The sequence below is a fragment of the Nothoprocta perdicaria genome, unplaced genomic scaffold (genome assembly GCF_003342845.1).
Source record: "Nothoprocta perdicaria isolate Ctin4 unplaced genomic scaffold, notPer1 scaffold_48, whole genome shotgun sequence".
NCBI lineage: Eukaryota > Metazoa > Chordata > Aves > Tinamiformes > Tinamidae > Nothoprocta > Nothoprocta perdicaria.
Genome location: NW_020455732.1, coordinates 3,953,912 through 3,973,634, shown reverse-complemented (window position 1 = coordinate 3,973,634; position 19,723 = coordinate 3,953,912). Strand labels below are relative to the sequence as shown.

The following is a 19,723-nucleotide window of genomic DNA, read 5'->3' as shown; positions in this document are numbered from 1 at the left end:
AGAAAAAAATCTCCGTGGGACAATTAGTTGGGTGCAGCTCACCAAGCTGGTTTTCCCTGAATAGACTAAGCGCAGAGGGAGTGCAGCTATCCACATTACTCACTCTGCTGAGTGTTTGCCAAGAGCAGCTCCATGCTGATGTTCAGAAATCTGTGGATCCCTGTAACAGGTTTGCAAAGAAAACGTGGTCTCGTGGCTCCAATTTACCCCAACTTGCTCCTATCTCTTCTCATCCAGTCTTCCTACCACCCACCCCCAGCCTTGCACTCCGTGGCTGTTTCTCCTGGCTTTAGTCTTGTTCCCAGCCTCTTTGTCCAATCTACCTCCTCCACCTTACCTCCTCTGCTGCCAGATTTTAGATATTAGCATGGTGCACACATTTGCCAGCTGCTGCCCTTTTCTGCTGTGTTTCACAAAAGGGACTGTTGAGAAAGCAGAAATTTCTTTGCCAGAATATGGCCTGTTTGGAAACAGGTGTCTACACTGTATTCTCTGGGACCCACAACCTTTAGGTGCTAAGAGTCCTGATGGGCTGGATTTATCTTACCTCATTTTAGCTGTAGAAGTCAAGAGGGACAGGCAAGCTCTTTGCCTTGACTCACCATAGAGGAGCTATGGGTGACAGTGGGCTGCCAAATGACCTGCACTGGCCACCTATCATCCCATGTAGTAAGAAGAGGATTGGTAGGAAAGGGTACATATCTACAAAGAAAGAACCAAACCAAGAACTGCTCATTGGACTTAGATGGCTAAAGTCTATCCCATACTCACACTGTAAGGTGGTAACACCCCAACTATTTGAAATAAGTCTTGAGCCTTTGCTCTTCGTGGTCTTGGGAGAGGTGATGAACAACGCTGGTTGGCACAGGCCAGGACCAAGAAACTGAGGGACAAATCTTTTCCTGTTGAGTTTGCAAACACAGACCTGCTCATGGCATACAGGTTCAAAATGAGTCCATGTCGTTTTTTAAGGACATGAACTTGGCTGGCTCCTATATTTTGGATTGGGAGGGAAGCAGGAACATGAGGAAGGTATAAAAACGCGGGAGCAGAGAGGGCAAAGACATGTGGAAGAGCCTGCTTCTGCCTTGCAAGGTTTCATGACCTGCTGCTGCATGAAGTTATAAGATGCTCAAGAGTCCTTCTGTCCCTAAAGGAATTGCCCCTCATGACCCTAGTCTGCCTTCCTTTTGCCTGTTTTGTCCCTGGCTGCACAGGTTTTGCATTCACTTTTGCCCAGTAACCAAGCCGAAACGTGTGGGCCAAAGAATGATCTATGTCTCAAGTTATATAACTTCTTTATCTGTCCTTATCAGGAGGTGGGAGCAGCCATTGCCCTGAGGCATGGGACGTCCTCAAATCACGCCTCTTTATTCCGTAGAAGGCCCACCCTTGTCTGTTGTGTAAGAAACTTCTCTCTGCCAATCTTCCTAAGGCATCCTGAAGGGACATGTACCATGCAGAATTAGGTGCCATATCCCTCTGCCCAAGGTTTCTTATTTGTTGGTTCTCGTGGCTGCATGAAAGTGGCAATCTGAGATGGAGAAATAACTTGGAAGCCATGGAAGGACCTTGGGAAGGAGGTGGGTGTCTCAGATACTTGAGATAGCTCCTGAGAGGCATTTCTGCAAGGTCTGTAGAAGGGCTAAGGTGACTCTTTAGTGCTCAGAGTCACCATGCCAGGACTTGAATCAGCCAAAGAAGCCTCAACGTGCCTCAATTAGGTGTTTGTAGGAGGTGTTTTTACTTTGACCCTTGTTTTCCTTCACTCAGGAATTTTCTACCTGCAGCCTCACATCCTACTACACCCACTGACAATCCTTTCACAGAATCACAGAATGGCTGAGGTTGGAAGGGACCTCTGGAGATCATCTAGTCCAACTCCCGTGCTCAAGCAGGGACACCTAGAGCATGTGGCACAGGGTGGCATCCAGGCGGGTTTTGAAGACCTCCAGAGAAGGAGACTCCACAACCTCCCTGGGCAGCCTGTTCCACTGCTCTGTCACCCTAACAGTAAAGAAGTTGCTCCTCACCTGGAGATGGAATTGCCTGTGTTTCAACTTATGCCCATTTCCCCTGGTCCTGTCCCTGGCCACCACCAAGAAGAGCTTGTCCCCTGCTTCCCTACATTCACCCTTTATACCTATTGATCAGATCCCCTCCTCCAGGCTATTTCTTACCTGCGATCATCACCCAGTCAGTCAGTGACAGCAAGAGATAATATGGACATCTAAGATCAAAACAAGGTACTGCCTGGGTGCAAAAAGCTTCTGGAAGCCATAAAAATGGCAAAATAACCCTTTTTTTTCCCCCAGAAATAAATGCACCTACAGAGGTGCCTCAGCTCCCAGTCTTCCATCCTCCCTAGTGTGTCTGCCTCGCCTCTTGCTTCCGGCCCTCCTCCAAGCCCATGGCCAGGGTGCTGGTGAACAGAATATACCCTCTTGACTCTGGCTGCTTAATTTTTGCTTTTGCCTTTTGTAATCCATCCTATTGAGAAAGAATGAATCACTGTGACCTTGTCATATTGCTGCAAAATTAGTGCTCTTTAGATGCTGGGAAGAGGGCATGCTCCAGCGTTACACTAAGTCTGGGTACTTGCAAATACTTTAATGTCCTGGGGACAACTCCTAGATAACTGTTTGACATGGAGAGGTTGATTTCCTAAAAAAATTTATCTCCTTACACTCACTGTACGTTCGTTAGCAGTGATGGGGCTGTTTCAACCTCACTGCTCTCTTAGAGCACACTTGCAAGCTGGAGGCCTGATGAAAGGACCGAATCAATGTACCATGGCACCAAGGACCATGTAGAAACAACAGGTGTTGGAAAGGTCCCCGGATGTGATGGGAGATAAGGAATTTGAGGCCTGTTTCATTCATGGAGGAAGGGAACAAGAATATACATAGCAGAAGTCATTGAGATAACAAATGGAACAAAAAAAGGAGAATAAAATGGTGTTTCCCTTAATTACAAAATACCAGCAAGAGGAGACACCCACTAATTATGAAAGGTAACCTGTTTGTAACTTATTTGGGTTGTACACTCGATGGTCTCTGAAAGCATAAGGACAGATCTGATCATTTCTATGTCCTCTCCTGACCTCACAAGTCTCCAGACACAGAAGCAAGCACGTCCTTTATCATATCAGACTTGCATAACTATCAAATTCACCAGCAAATGATGCTATTCCAGGAAGAGTTTAGGGAGGCCCTAAAAAAACATCAGCAACTCACATGGATAACGAAATCATCCAGTGCTGAGATGATTAATATTAGACACAAACAGGAAAACAACCCCTTGTGCTACAAGGAATGGACAAGCAATCTACTGGTGGCAACTACTGGGGAACCACCTGTTATGGTATTCCATAGTTGCCAGAAAAAGATATTTTTGGCAGCTTTCTCTTTCGTATGTTCTGCTACCTGAGGTACAGGATTAATCTCAGTTTGAAGAAACTGCCACTCTGAGATGGCCATGCAAATTCTTACAAAATACATCTCATATTTGGGTCTATCTCTCAGAATATCAGAACCAGAGTCATGCTCTCAAAGTCAGGATTCAGAGGAGAGCAAATCCAGGGGAAGAGAGGAAAGAGATCAACAGGAGAGAATGAAAGAGAGACATTTTGAGAGATGGCTTTTTCACAGTTGACTAGTAATTCCAGGATGCCAGCTTGCGATATCTTAAAGCAGGGAAGTCTGATTTCCAGAAGCTGCTTGGCCTGGGGAAAAGCAGCCCTCTCATGGTTCCCTGGAATAGGTGCAAAGCTTCATTAAAGAAAACGTGTTTAGTATTTGAAAAACATTTGTAAAAGAACAACCAAGAGAGAAGGGAGCACAAGGATTATGCATAGGTAACAGAGAAGTGAAAAAGAAATGAAGACTGCCATGAAAATTGGAGGAAAATCTGTTTAACCAGCTATTGGCTAATTTCATACCCTATAAAATGCACTGACTTCATTAGAGCTAAACTAGTTTAGGCCTGTTGAAAACCTGGCCTTCTGATTCTGTGGAATAATTAAACCAAAAGAACAGTACATCCTGAGCCCTGGTACCCCTATCATTAACTATCCAAAGGAGCTATAAAAACGCATCGCTAGGACTAATTCTCCATGCCTCCAGGCTTTGCTATTTCATCATGCAACTGCCGTTGCTGGAAAGACAGAAGGATGCAGAGGAAAAATCTGTGAGAAGAGCAGACTCTCGTTCCTCATTACTCATGAGACCAGAAGAGCAAGGATGTGTTACAGGGACTTTTCACAGAGATGACTGCAATTTCCATGGGCTCCAGGATGCAGAACTCCCACATGTACCTTACACAACCTTGGGTTGATTTCATGTCCACCTGTGAGGCACCTGGAACTTGTATAACTGCTGCAATTCAAAAGGTATATAACCTGCTCTCCAAACACCTTCCCGACCCGGCTGAGAGGATCTGGTGGAGATGAGGACTACTCTTGCCCTCTTGCTGACTGCTGTCATATGTGTGGAACAAGGTGAGCCTCTATTGCTATTAGAATGAGGTTTATGGGGAGAAAACTTTGTGCTGCAAGAATTTACAGAGTTTTCACCAACTCTGTGGTATTGCAATGCTGCCGTCACGCTGTACTTCACTGGATGATGGGTTATATTGATCTATGATGCCTTTCCAAATTATGCAAGATAGAGGGACCACAAAACATATACATATATTTTAATCCACACCATTTTAGGGTGCTTTACAGATTTTTCTGTACTGCTGTTTCCTCCACTAGAGTGAGCTATGTGTTTTACTACTTGCTCCTCAGGAACTGCAAGCAGTAAGAGGTTTTATAGGTGAAATCCGAGATAGAGGTGAAAGGTTTTTTGCATGCATATGTCATGTTAAAGGCATCCTTCCTTCCAAAGGGAAGTCTGTGGTACTTTGAATGAGTGTTTTCCTTCTGGGACTGACATTGCTACATCGCTACTTGTATGTAGGAATAAGGACCAGGTTACCAGTCTTGCCCACATGCCTGATAGTTTCCCAGAAACCTTGATACATATCTAGCAGAGGTTGAGAAAGAGACATTTAATTAATTTGGGCTCTCTGATGCATCAAAGCCAGCCTCCTACATTTTTTGTGCATATGGTTTTGCAGCCTGCTTGGAAGATCATGAGCACAGTGACTTTTTGAGATGTGGGATAGCGATACACAACCTTACTAAAGTGACCTGGTGCCTGTAATTCTTGAATGTAGCAATACTGCATGGCCACTGGAGAGCAATTATCAAAGGCAAAATCTTCAGTGTTCCCAAGAGTGAAAGGAAATGGAGATCCAAGACTATGGCAGCAGACATTTATGGTGGGATATTTTATCCCTCTAGTAGAATGATGACCTTTTATGTTAGCTTCAGCTTTCAAATGAACTTAAGGACAATCTTTTATACAGCATCTTTCTGAAGTTTTGTCTAGATCAGATAAACTTAGAAATTGTGATAGCAAGGCTTCCATATTTGAATGTAAATGACTGTGGCCTGCTGGCCCAACACATGAAAAAAAAGTAATCTTGAAATCAACTGCTATTTGATTCTTCTCATGTATCTGGGATTCCATCCAAGACTCCAATACGTAATCTTTTGATCAAAACTGCTGATTACACAGTTTGCTTTGGAAGGTGTGTTGTCACTTCCTTCCCATGAACTCTTTATTACAGAAATTTTATGGCTAGAATAAATCTTAGAATGTCATGGTGTTAATCCTTGCTCCAGTGCTGTACCAAATCAGGCAGGTATTTGTCTAAGGTATTCTTGAAAGCTTCCAGTGAAAGAGATTCCATAACCTGGAATTGCTTTTCCCTTTAGGGGGAAAAAAAAAAAAAAAAAAAAAAAAAAAAAAAAAAAAAAAGGAAAACTTTATATTAAAGCCAAAACCATAAATTTTTTTTTTTTTTTTTTTTTTTTTAAAGCTGTGCAGTGTGGAAGTGTGTTATCCTCCTAGAACATGAAAAAGTTTATTACTTTACTGCTACTTATTTCTTGCTTGAAAAAGGCTACTGGGTCTTTCTTCAGCCCTTTTGCATTTTTGATTAAACAAATTAAATACTTATAGCCTTTTCTAAGAGGTTGTTGTATTTTCGAGATTTCCAACACTTCTCCTGTGTGCTCTCTCCAAATGCTTCACATATTTTTTGAAGCGCCACATACAGATTTGGGTATCGGTGTTCCAGCTGAGACTTTGCCAACGTGTAAAGGACATTTTGCATATTTTGCACATGACATTGATGCTTGTGTTCTCTAGGCTAATGCTTGTTTTCATTGCTGTAGCATGACACCGTCGTTCCTGCTGTTTACCCCAGTCCTTAGCAGTAACCTAACCAGTTGCTTCTCATCTTGTATTTATGTAACTTTTATTTATCTTAGTGTAACACATGACATTTTTCGTTATCGAAGAATGTCACAAGAATCCTCTAATCCATCCCCCGTGTCACTAGCAATCATAATGAACAGTACAGAGTATGCAGCAGAGCTCTGGAGAACCTTATGGGGTGCAATATTGCAGTCTGACCAATAACTATCCTGTGACTATGTTCCCATGTCTGATGTTGCATCTATTCTGTTGCATATTCACATGATGCTTGCTCATAAGGATGCTGTGAAATACTACCAAACATTTTGGTAAAGCCTTATTACATCTCCTCTATCCAAAACACAAGCTATTCTAGCATGTTCCATTCCATGCATTTAGGTTTATATGAATAAGGCAAAAAAAAAAGTCACATTATGGCCTTCTCAGTGCCAGCACTGAGTTTCCCTTCTCTTCCCTTTCCTCACTTTCCCCTTCCTTTTCTCCTCCTCTTCCCTTCCCTTTTCACAGAATCACAGAATATTCAAGGTTGGAAGGGATCTCTGGAGATCATCTAGTTCAACTTTCCTGCTCAAGCAGGCACACCTAGAGCATGTGGCTTGGTGGGTTTTGAAGATCTCCAGAGAAGGAGACTCCATAGCCTCCCTGGGCAGCCTGTTCCACTGCTCTGTCACCCTGACAGTAAAGAAGTTCCTCCTCACCTGGAGATGGAACTGCCTGTGTTTCAACTTATGCCCATTTCCCCTTGTCCTATCGCTGGCCACCAATTAAAAGAGCTTGTCCCCTTCTTCCCTGCATTCTCCTTTCCTGAACTTATACACTGTTAATCAGATCCCCTCTCAGCCTTCTCTTCTCCAGAGAAAACAGGCCCAGTTTCTCCTCATACGAGAGATGTTCCATTCCCTTAATCATCTTAGTTGCTCTTCTCTGGACCCTCTCTAGAAGCTCCCTTCCCTTCCCCTTTCCCAGCATCAAGAACTTCTCATCTCTGACCAGCATTGCCTTTCCACTTTCTTGTTTCCAACTTCGTATCAGGCAGAACTGAACTCACCACAACAAGCCTGCCAGTTGCTTTCCACACTTTCTGTGCTGTCAGATTGTCCCCAGACTCACCAGGAGTGTAGCATGCCTTCTCTGTTGTGCCAGCTTCCCATTCCAGAAATGCCTCTGTTTTTAAAGTAACTCATCCTCTTCATATATAGACATACATTTTTTTGCTCAGGATGATTTTGCTAGGTTGGAACCCAATCACCATCTCCAAAATAGTAATTTATTTAATCTGTACACACTTCGGTGTTTTTTGCTTGTTTGTTTGTTTTCATCAAGGCTGTGTTCTTGCTCTTGTACCTTTTCATCATTACTTTCTAAAGGTCCATCCTACCATATTCTGGACTTCAGGACAAGCACATGCATCTTGGATAGGGAAGACAACTCTCCTCTGACTGTCTTTGCTGCATGCCCTCTTCTTCATTCTACTGCAGACGTATGAATTATCCCATCAAATCTGTGTTTACCATCTAAACCATAATTTTGGTTAAGACTTCCCGTTTATTCTCCCTCACACACAGCATAAATTTCAACAGAGCATCTGACTAGTCCTCTCAGACTTCTTAGAACTGAGGTTGGCCCAGTTCAGTTAGTGGTGTCCAACCACAAGGAAAGATATGTGACAGCACTCTCTGGGACAGATGAAAGAGAGGTAGGACCTAGGAATTGCCAAGCTCCTTGAAATGCTCCAGGAACCTTCAGGTCCTCCCTGATTACTGCTTGCATAAGACAAATAACCGGTAATTCACGTGACAGGGCTGTCAGGTCAGAGGAGCTACTACTAAGCAATAATCTCCGTCTTAAAGACCCCAAATCCTTGAATTCTGCTCACATCTTATGCTGTCAGAGATTGCAGACAAATTGGTAGCACTTCACAGTCTGAGGCACAGGAGACAGGGCGGGATTTAACCTTGCTACCATGGATCAGCAGTAAAGAAAGTCACTGGTCATTCACATGAGCATTCTCCAGGCTACAGCTAGGAAAATGCAGCTATTAGGAACATGAGCAAGATGGTTTCTAAGCCATAAAATGTGCTTCTTTTGTTCTCTCCCCCACCAGCCTATGCATTTATGTGCTACGTGTGCCAGAAGGAGGAGTCCAACAAGAACTGTTTGACCATTTCCATGTGCTCAAAGGAAGACAAATATTGTGTGACTGTCCGGAATGACATTGGAACAAGTACGTTGCAGAAAACCCTTCTTTCTAGGATAGAAGTCCCAGTAACGGGCCCTGGGAGCCAGGGACAATGCCTGTACAATGTACAGCAGCACTAGAGAGTGACTTCAAGCCTGGGACTATATGTGCTCCTTCATGGTTAGCTCCCACCCAGCTTGGTTCTGACCACTCCAGCTAACTCTCTCCACGAGTGTACTTGAGCAGAGTTCAGCAGCTCTCTCCTGGGGTTATTTTCAAAGAAATACGGACGAAACTGCACCACAGCTGATGTCCTTTGCCCCACATACTCCTTCAGCTCTGTGCATTGGGGCTCTGCACCCTCGAGCACCTCCATGTGTGCTGAGACTGAGTCCGGGGTTGTGCGATACTTCCCTCTGGTTTTATGTTGCAGGAAAACCCTCCTGGTGGGCGGCAACCCAGACTGAGCATTTCCTCAGAAGGTTTGAACTGAAACCCACAGCCCGATGCTAATTCTGCTTTAGGCATAGCCATAACAGAAAGCCCAGTATCATGTTCTCGCAGCGTGGACATGACCAGGCTGTTTTATTTGAGACAGTTCCCGAGCTCCCTCCTCTCCTTGGGGACAGGTCCCCGTCCTTTCATTCAGCAATGCAGATTTAGCGAGGGGAATATTTCAACAATGATTCTTCCCTTTTTGCTCTCTTTCTCTCTCTTTTTTTCCATCTCTTCTACACTAGAGCCCAACGAGCCTAAGTATGTCTACTCCAAGATGTGTTCTCCAACGTGTCCAGCAAAAAGTCAGCAACAAAACCAAACCTATCAGAAGGTTACTTGCTGTGAGAAGCCATTATGCAACGTGAATGGAGCCAGCAGCAAGCAGAACAGCTATGCAGTGATGTCTCTGGGCATCCTAGCTACTATCGCTTATATCTTTACACCCGGACTGTAACGGCTTAGGAAAAGCTCTAAGTGATGGCTTTGTTTGAAATAAAAGTGTATTGCTCTGGAATAATTCCTACCCTTAAAGAGTCACGCTTTGCAGAAGAGCTCCCACTGGGGTTTTCAAGAGAATTTAAATAACTTAGGTGCTGAACTCCCATTGATTTCCTAAGCCTACTTGAATCCTAAGTATCCCCAGACATCTAAGTCATCTCAGGAAACACATAAAAGGCAGCTCTTTTGGCATGTGGAGGCTTCAAATCACCATGGCTCTGAAGAAATCCTAGAGGACATGTTTTTGACTCCCTGAGTTTCAGAACACTTCAAGGAGGCACAGTCCACACTCATAGATAATAGCTCAAAAGCTAATCCAGCACAGAGATCAGTATCCTGTTTCATTTGCACAGGTCCATTATCACACGTCAGTGAAGCAATCCATAAGCCAACATGTTGAACAAGGCATATTGAACAGACATATTTTGGACACCCCTCCAGCCTCAAATTCTGGTTCCCTTGGCCACTGCATTTTGAAATGAATATCCTTCACTGCCCAGCTCCAATGTGCTGGAGAACCAAATGCATCTGAGAGAGGAAAAGCAACCGCAGGTACCAGAGGAGAGACAGGAGGAGAAGAAGGCAACATGGTGGACACTGTGCTGGAAATTGGATCCATACTGCCTCACACGCCTCTTTCAGGCTGGAAAAGACAACATTCCCATATCTATTCACTCGTTTTGCTGCAGGGCCACTCATGTGACAGCTCCAGCTGTTCACAGGTTGTGATGCTGGTGCCACAATGATCAGGTCTGCTGAAATCTGCTTTGTTATGAGCATCAGGATCTCTGCTCCCTCCTCTCCCTGCAAGAACGGTTCAGAAGAAGGGTTGGCAGCAACACTGGCTCAGTTGTGTTCTGGGAGGAAAGTAGAACTTGTCCAAATAATTCAAGGCTTTTTCTACAATAATTTCTATAACAATTCAAAGCATCTTTGGAAATTTGCATTGGAAATATGCTTTTTTTTTTGGTTGCATTCATGGAAGGATGAACACTTGAGATGGTTCACACTGCCTGGATTAAAAAGCTACTGGTTTCCCAACAGGACAATGAACAAAGCTGCCCCCATCAACTCAGCCTTTTGTACTGTGATCCATAGCATCTGATGCTTGGTCCATGCTTCAGATATTTTCTTTAAAGAGTAGGAGAGGAAAAAAGCAGATGAACCACGGTGATGGGCAGGCACAAGAAGCCACTGACACCTCTTGATACTCTGGTGAGCTCAGCCTGGGGATGAAAGACACATCTCAAGAGAGCCAGAAGTCAATTTGCTTTCTGCTGGCAGAATTTACAGATTTACAGTTAATTTCTTACACCTTCAAAAAAAAAAAAAAAAAAAAAAAAAAAAAAAAAAAAAAAAAAAGGAGGCTGTGGTGTAGAAGAGGATGAGAAAGACTGTTTTAAGCAGAAAGGAAGGAGAAGATGCCTGGTGGAAGGGGTTGGCAGCATCGATGTGTGTCACGGTGGTCGTGCCACATCCCGCTGCCGCCAACACATATTTTACACATACCTGACACGAGGGGAAACTGCTTCTCCCAGTAGGCCTTGCAATATAACGGATACTTTCAAAAAAACTCCAGGGAAGATGGGCTGCAGGCCAAAGCCGTTACTGTTTTTACCACCAGGCAAGCTGGCACAGGAAAGGGGAAGCAGCAAGTGCAATTTATATCTCCGTATTTCACAGTAAGTGAAATATTGAGCAATAGCGCAGGGAGCCAGTGGGTGAGGCTGGATGGCAGGAGGGAAGGTGTCGAGGATGGAGACACGTCCACCGAGGTTGATAGCATGCAGAAGACCAGGCTGTGCAGAGCAAAGCAAGAGGAGAAACTGCAGACAGATGTTTGCTAAAGCAAAGTGGGCCTTGTTGCATGGTCCAGAAGGAGAGTTGCTCAGCTCAGAGCGTGGCAGCTGTGGCTGAGAACCATCATTCAGTACCTCCTCCTTCTGCATCAAGATGCCTGGGAAGAGGAAGAACAACAGGAACCAGATACTCTTGAAGGAAGCAGGTTGGTTCTGCTCATGGAAAGCATTTCCCTCCCCGCTCCTCCTTTTCTCCCCTGACATTTCTGAACACTGGAGCACCTGCTTGACTGTGCCACGTAACCCTGATTGCTTGTTTTGGAGAGGAAGCACCTTAAGGTCTTTATTGTGTTTAAAAAGAATTTATTGGTTCCATTGCTTGTCATACTAGCACTGTCTGGCTGTGCAACTCCACAGCCATGAAATAGGGTCTCTGAACAGTGCATGCATAGGATTTATGAACTGAATTTGTCAGAGATGATGCTCTGAGAGGGAAGTCAATGAATCTCTTTGATAAGAAATAAAGAAGGAAAGGGGAAACTGAAATGCCTTCCATTTTGGCTGGAGCGGGGGCAACAGGGCACATGCTGGCCAAGACGCTGAAAAGGACACAGGTCCTTCTCCACATTTTGCCTTCCTTGGGCTGCAGGAAGGTTCTGGTAGAAGACCAGGGTTCCTGTGGCCGAGGAGCTTGAGCATAGAGTCACCTCCTCTTCTTAGGGAAGAACTGGTCACATTTGCCTTTCCAAATGAATTTGCAATGCAAGGTGTAATTGACAGTGCTGTCCAGGCTGAGGTGGACTTGCTTGGGAGCGGGCAACGCCTGCAGGTGCCACTTTGCTGTTGACTTGGTTGCACAATATCACAAGAACGTTGATTCACACGTCCAAGGACAGGAGATATGTTTTCCTTCAGTTTGCTGGTACGTGCGGAATAAAAGGAAATACAGGTTCGGAGGCACTAACCACATCTAACACATGAACAACAGAGCCATTTGGCTACTGCAGATGTTAATAAGATTAACCTGTATTAGCCAACTAAAACATCAAAAGTAAGAGCATTAAAATAAAGCAGGGCACAGGTCTAAGCAAAGAAAAGGTGATGTTTTCAATATAAATATGCACATAAGGAAGAGATATTAGACAAACTGAGTAGTGTCCGGGCACAGAGGCATTGGAAAAAGAAATAGTTGGCAGCATAGCTACCAAATAGAGCCTGTCTTACCTGCTCCTGGTGTCTTCACAATGGGAAAGATTGAGGGTTTCAGAAGACTGCATAACATCAGACATAGCACCCATGCTTATAAAGGGAATGTGAAATACAGAGCAGTCAGTGCAAGCCCCAGGTTGGAAAAAAAAGAAAATCCAGAATAAATCATTAAACAACTTGCAAAGGTGTAAGGGATACCAAGGACATAAGGATGAACAGCAAGAGATTTGTGTTGGATGCGTCAATCCCACCTGTGACAAGGTGGCAAAATCTGTAGCTAGGGTAAAAGCAGTATCTGTCACATTTCTCAATGCTAATATAGCTGTTGGCACCGTATCACATGCAAACCAAGAAAACACAGTCTGGAAAAAAAAAAAAACCCTAAAGCAGACATAAACTGGCTGGATTGTGTTTTCTAACAAATAACTGACAATGGTTTGCTGTCAAACTAGAAGAATCTATTAAATACGGTCCTTTGTGGCTTGCCATGATCCTAGTATGATGCTATATTTTAATTAATGGTTTGAATAATGGATTAGTGAATAAGCTCATTGAGCTTTCAGGCAACAAGCTGGGAGAATCTCCAGCTGGATGGGAGGACAAGATGAGAGTTCTGGGTGATGAATAATCCTAGGTCTGAAGGTGAGGATGCAATTTGGTAAGGACAAACACGAGGCTCTACAGTCAGTGCTGGCCAATCATCAGCACAAGTATAGCTTAACGAATCCCCTTCTGCAGCAATTTGTCTGGAAAAGAAATTGCAGAGGGTGTCACACTGGATCACCAGATATGTCAAACTTGGTTGGAAATAAAAAAGAAAAGCTTTGTTGGAACATTTCACTGAAAATTTTTCAATCCACTAAAAAATTGGGCGCATCACCCTGGGAAGTGCAAACTGGCATAATGAGATGTGATCCTTCCAGTCTCTTCTCCAGTGGGAAAGTCTAGGCCGATGCATTCTCCTTCCTTGTTGTTGTTGGGTTCACATAGGAGTAACAAGGCTTTTAGGTAGGGTCAGAAAGGTTTCCTAACATCTAAGAGGTGGTGAAAAGCTGGAGTTAACAAGCAGCATCCAGCAGGAGCATATGCACTTCAACATCAAGATGCAAAATCAACATCAAGATGCATTATAGTACAATAGAAAAAGATCTTCCTCAACATATGACTGGCTTCTTCATGAGGGGCATAGAATGAACTCCACTTCGGTTGTCTTCTCCAGTTCCTCTTTCAGTCATTCCCATGTTCCCCTGTTGCGGCTGCTGATTCCCTTCATTACAGCACAACTGTGCTGAGCTTTGTTGTATAACCGTAAAGCTTTGCTTTATGCAAAGATTCTTATCATCAGACACGAACCAAAGATGGTCCTCCATTTTGCAGGGATCTCACTCCAAAGGATTCTCATCCCTAAAACAGATCTTAGGTTCCTAGGATTTCAGTCAACAAGCATAAGCAATAGGTATGCTGAATGGGTGAGTCAGCTCTGCATGATATCTATGTCATATGTTATTACCCTCTTCAGCTGATTTTTCAGCTAGGAAAATCTCTTACCCTCAAGCAACATGCTCTCACACTGGGAGGTGACAAAGTTTTTGATTTTATTTACCCGGTCCAGGAAGCAGATGCTGACTTCGTGCCCGCTGCTCACAATAGCTCATCTGGGACCAGCCCCTGACTCCAAGGCCTGCTAGAGCATTAGATGTTAATCTGCAATTAGATAACATGCATATGCTACCCCTGGGAACAAGAAAATCCCTTCTCTAGTCTGGAGGAAATGAGTGCAATAAAACTTAATGCAAGATCTTCTGGAGGACAAAAGTGATTTTATCATCCCAAATCTCCAAGCTAGCTGATTTTGTCCTCTCACACTTGTTCTTGCAGAGTTAATTTAATCAGTGTCTCATATGCACCAAGATGTGTGTGCCCAGGCGATCTGGCCAGTGTCACTTGTGTGGGAAACATGGGCAAGGGACTCCCGCTATGCAGTCCTCATCATCCATCTGGAGTTCCTCACAGTAAAGAATAACAAACTGACTCCAGGCACAGAGGAATGCTGTTATGCTCTTTCTCCCCTTATTTTGCCCCTGTTAAACAAATTCCCTGCATTTCACAGTTCCTTTATTTTCCTTATCTGTTCTTATCTTCTTGAGTCCTTATCTTAGGTCAGTTTGTTCTTCCTTTTGATTTCAATGGGATTATAAACAGGTGCGCTAGAGCAATTAACACTTGCCTTTCTTTTTAACTCTTGTGCTGCTGTTTCTTCTAGATGTTTTCACACACTCGCGCATCTCCATTCTCATTTCAGTCTAACCACACAATATTTCCATTACGAACATCCACAAGTCCAGCATATTTTCTACAATTTCAGCATGCTTCTTTTTCCAAGGGCTGCTGAATTCCCTGTTTGCCGGGAACCATTTTTGGTGGAAGGAGTAGGAAGGGACTGGAAACCCTCTTCCTCTTGCTCAAACAGCCTAGTGATGAGGTCCCTGCTGCAGGTGAGAAGAGACAACCTTGACAAGACATCCTTCCCAGAAAGATGCAGAACATAGTTAAGAAAAGGCCAAACATAGGACTGGAAATGAGGCTACAGCATGGATCTGAAGTTCACTCAAGAGATGGGCACAAACACAGTGTATGTCCAAGGGCCATCCAGTAGACAGGAGACATGACCACTACATGAGTGCAGTGACCATCCAGGAGTTGAGACCAGAAATAGAAATGTAAAGAAACTAACTACAATTTGGGTCCAAGGCTCATTCAAGGGTCTGTTGGAGGTACGCGCACCTACAGCATAGTAGCATAGCCCAGGCAAGGACTAAAGGGTTTTTAAAGGTAATGAAAAACTTAAGACTCCTGAGAAAGTGTGCAGAGGGTCTGGAGATAGATCTTAAGTGAGGCTGGTCAAGGCAATTAAGGTCTATGGGTACACTCAGAATTAACCCATGGGTCCATTTATAGGGGACTTTACAATGCCAGAGGACATAATCCTAGAACAACTCGGAGAGATCTGGTTAATCAGAGCATAACTTTTAAGTTTCACAATTCTGTCAAAAGACTAGAATAAATAAGCAAGATTGAAGGTGAGTGAGTCATGCAGACTTTGGAAGAGAGGAGGTGTGAAAATATTGGCTTCTCCCGTGCAGACTGAGCACGCACCGACCAGCAAACCACCTTCATTAATAGCTATGGGAAAAACAAAAATAAACCTGCAAAATTGACACTAACCAGAAAAAAAAAAAAAAAAAAACAAGTTCATAAATTTGACTGTGCCTGCAGGCTGTGCTTTAAATGAGGTCCTTTTCCAGAAGATATTGCAGCCCAAGGATATGCCTGATTATGCACCCACATCTTCAGGAACCTCTGTAGTTAATTGTGAAGCAGTTCAAGTCTGTCCCGTGGGTTGCAGCTGAGACCAGCCCATCGAGGAGATGGAGGACAGTGAGTTGTTTGGCACTGTAGACAGCAAGAAAGCCCACTCCAACAGGTGCAGGTGCTCAGACCTGCAAGCAAAGGCTGAATCACGCAGCACAGCATTTTGTTGTATGTTACAGCGCTGAATTTTGCAATGTGCTCTACCACAGTGTAGCTTTGGTAAGGAGAGATGAGAGATCTGAATTTGCCTGGTGAACATTTGTGAAGGGCTTCCTAACCCGGCACATATTCCACTGTAAAGATGTGCCCCTGGCTGGTCTATCCACTCGGCACCTGCCAAACCAGCGATTCTGGGATGAATCCAGATTTTATAGTGGATTGTGTCCTGTCACTCTTAGGTCCATTTTTTTTTTTCTTTCCTGGACACTGTCAGGGGGCATCTCCAAGGTTAAGCAATCGCTTTTGCTAAGTTTGTGAGGAAGAAAATCAGAAAGCCTATCTACACTTTTCTTGGGGACAGGGAAAGAGCACAAAGCCCTGACGCAACAGAGGAGCTGATGGAATGTGCTATTCTTTCCTGATACCCATAAATTAAATCTCAGCAAAACTAAGAGATATGCTGCAAGGCTAGTCACTTATCATTTAGAAAATGCCAGACTGACCGTTACAGGCACAACCTGAACTTGGTCTTTGGACTCTGGATGACGCAGGGGTCTTGTGAGTACATAAGGATGACGGCACACTGAGAGTCTGAGTTACGGTTACTCAGGCTGCTGCAGAACTGAAACTTCCCAAATCTTGAGTACCTGATTTACAAACCAGAAAAACTGAATAGTCCCAGCAGCACAGTCCAGTGGAGATGCTAGACCACAGAAAAACAGCCAGTTCCTGCTAGAATAACTGGCAACGGCAAATAAAATAAGCCGCAGGAGAGTCCAGGGAGGTGGAGGGATTGAAAGCACATAATTGTTTTCTGAGAACTTTGAGTGCACTCCAGCAAGAGAAGAGTTGGAATTTCTTCTGATAGATGTATTTGCCAGAATATGCTGATTCTGCAGAATTATACCTATGTGGCAAAGAAAGTTTGTCAAACCTGACTGTTTCTTGCTGGCTCACTAGCCATCTCCTCCATTCCCAGGCTTCCTCGACAGGCAGCTTCTCAAGCTCCCTCCCCCAGTGCCCTCAGTGCAGCTAATTTGCAGGAGGCCTTTGCCTGGAACTTACTGAACCTGTGTTGCTCCTGCAGACCTTGCCAGTGGACTGCTCCATGCAATGAAGCCCCATCCTGCCAAGCAGGTGAGGCTGCCATAGGCCTCCGCAGATGCTAAGCCCTTGTGCTGTTTTATTTATTTATTTATTTATTTTTTACGTCTAACCCCATTGAGACTCTTTGCAATGGCTCAGGGGGCTGAAAAGCTACCTCCTTGGGACTGGCATGCAGAGGTCTGTGCATACAGGGGTTGCATAAGGTTGGTTGGGTATGGGGCAGTGTTGTGTATTCCAAGAGGTTTGCACACACAGTGGGGTATACATGCTGGAGTGTTGCACATGCAGGGGAGTACATGTAAAAGGGGGGTTGTGAATGCAGGAGCATGTGTGCATGCAGAGGATCTGTGTATGTTAGGGGAAGTGGGAGGGCTATGCACGCAGGGGGTTGCAGATGCAGAACTGTGCATGCAGTGTGTGTATGTGGTGGGGGGGCGGTGTTGCTCATTTCGCTGGGTTGCGCCTGCAAGGGATCAGGGCATGAAGGGTTCCATGCATGCACCATGGCTGGGGTTGGCTAATGGAGCCACATATGCAGGCGAATCATGCATCAGGAGGGTCCAGCATTCAGTGGGTCCCCTCACTCCTAGCTCTTCCTCCAAGGCGATGGAAAAGCTCCAAGGAGGGGAGGGCACAAGAAGGGGAAAGAAAGAAAGGAAAAAAAAAAAAAAAAAAAAAAAAGGAGCCCTGGGCTGGCAGGGAAAAGAGCCTTAGCCTGGCAAGGACGTGCAAGACCGAGGGAGAGCTGGGCCTGCTCCAAGGGGCCGGCCTAACCCTACAGCGAGCGGCGCGCCGCTTCCCCGGAGCGAGGAAACGAAACCCCCCGCAGCCGGGCGAGGCCCCGCGGGAGGCGGCGCGCGGCGCGGGGCGGCCCGCGGGGCGGCGCCGCCGCCTTTTCCCCGCCCCTGCCGCCCGGCCCCTGCCTTGCCGCCAGCCCCCGCGCGCCGCCAGGCTCCGCTGCGCAGCTCGCCGGCCCCCACAGCGGCACCATGAAGGCTCTGCTGCTCGCCGCGCTGGCTGCGGTGCTGTGCGTGGAGAAAGGTAAGAGATGGAGGGGGCACACGCACACGACACTTTCCCCTCCCAGGCCACCGCCATCACTCCGAGCTCCCTGCACGGTCCCCGCTCTGGGAGCAGATGGAGGGTGTGTGGGGGGGAGGGAGATGCATCTTCGCAGCGCTGGAAGTTGCAGGGGCGGTGTTGCAAAAGGAGGGCAGGGTTGAGCCCTGTTCGGGGGCTACAGGGGATTCGTGCCAGGAGCTGCCCCCTCCGCAGGGTCCCTCTTGCAGCGGGAACTTCGGGGGTTGCTGTGCCCGTGCGCCGAGGTGTACGTCTCCAGATGCACGCGTTTTTGGAGCTGTTCCCAGTTGCAGCTCGAACAAAGAGAAGGGCCGGCCCCGCTCCTCCCTTCCAGTACAGCTAGACGGGATAACGGCGCTGAAATGGGCTGAGATGCAACGGAGTGGAAAAGGAGGACGGAGCCCAGCCCTGGCAATGGCTGATGGAGCCAATTCCGGGGAGAAACACTTGCAGTCCTGGCTTCTTCTATCCCTCAGCAACATTTAGGGGCAGGCTGGGGGTTGCCAGCGCATGGGGAGGTGACACCTCCTTTCTCCCTCCCAAAGAAACAGGGCCCTGTGGAGCGTGTCCTGGGCTTGCCGCTAAACCCGAGAACATGTTGCTGAGCGTGTTGAGCTGCAAGTTGACCAAGTCACAGGTCTTTTGTCCTGCCTCCCTGGTGACTCCATTTCTGCTTATCAAAACTCCATGGGGCCACTCAAAACCCCATATTGTTTCCATATGTTAATGCTGAGAAAAGCCAAAGAAAAGAGCAAACTGTTCCTGTCTGTCTGAGCCGTCTGCTTAGAAAACATGGACCCTCACTGTTTCCTGAGAACATCAGAGAAAAACTTAATTTTTTGCTGCCCTTTCCATGCTCTTCCTCCCCATGAGGTTCAAGGAAGCAATTGGCAACTAAAGCGTTGGGTCAGAGCCCAGCTGGAATCGGATCACCTATCCAGGACCAGGCAGAAGGGGATTTAACCTTCCCCCTCCCCAAAAGCCTTTCAACATAAGGACAACTTCTCCTTAGCTCCCTTAGGAAAAGGGTTTCTTGCAGGTAGCTTTGTCCCTAAACAGTCCCATTGCGCTCACAGACTCTTTCCTAGGAAAAGCTTTACCCTCTGTTCAGAGATCTGGCACAGGGAGTATAAGGCTCTTGTCTGAGAGCAATGGAAAAAAAAGAGCGTCTGGCAGAGGGAATGAGCGGAAGAGCTGCTGAAGCAACAGCATTTTTCATCAGTGCTTCAGAGTGGGCATTTAAAGGCTTTTTTTTTTCCCCTTTGTGCTTGCTCTTTGAAAGAAGGGACCCAACAAGTGTTTTCTAAGGAATTCCCCCAAAGGATCTGCTCCTTTTCATGAGGTCTTTGTTCCTTCAAGTAGCTGAGCAGCAAACAAACAAACAAATGCTTCCTGCAGAAGAATGCTGTGTTTTTCTAGTTGGATTTTCTAGGTGGTGAAAAGGAGGCTTGGCTTTTACATTGTTCAGTCTTGGTTTTTTTTTTTTTTTTTTT

The 19,723-nt window shown here is 45.5% G+C and overlaps 2 protein-coding genes across 2 annotated transcripts in view; both read left to right on the top strand.

Moving 5' to 3' along the window:
• The first annotated feature begins 4,446 nt into the window (after positions 1 to 4,446).
• LOC112953984 (lymphocyte antigen 6E-like) lies at positions 4,447 to 9,552 on the top strand. Its single transcript, XM_026047115.1, has 3 exons — positions 4,447 to 4,498; positions 8,434 to 8,553; positions 9,249 to 9,552. The coding sequence occupies exons 1-3, from the start codon at positions 4,447 to 4,449 to the stop codon at positions 9,458 to 9,460; spliced, it is 384 nt and encodes a 127-aa protein (XP_025902900.1). The 3' UTR covers positions 9,461 to 9,552.
• Positions 9,553 to 18,100: 8,548 nt separating this feature from the next.
• Positions 18,101 to 19,723, top strand: part of LOC112954008 (lymphocyte antigen 6E) — a 6,757-nt gene continuing 5,134 nt past the window's right edge. Inside the window, exon 1 of the mRNA XM_026047151.1 lies at positions 18,101 to 18,191. Coding sequence (XP_025902936.1) covers positions 18,140 to 18,191 — 52 coding nt within the window. The 5' untranslated portion in view covers positions 18,101 to 18,139. The remainder of the gene's footprint in view (positions 18,192 to 19,723) is intronic.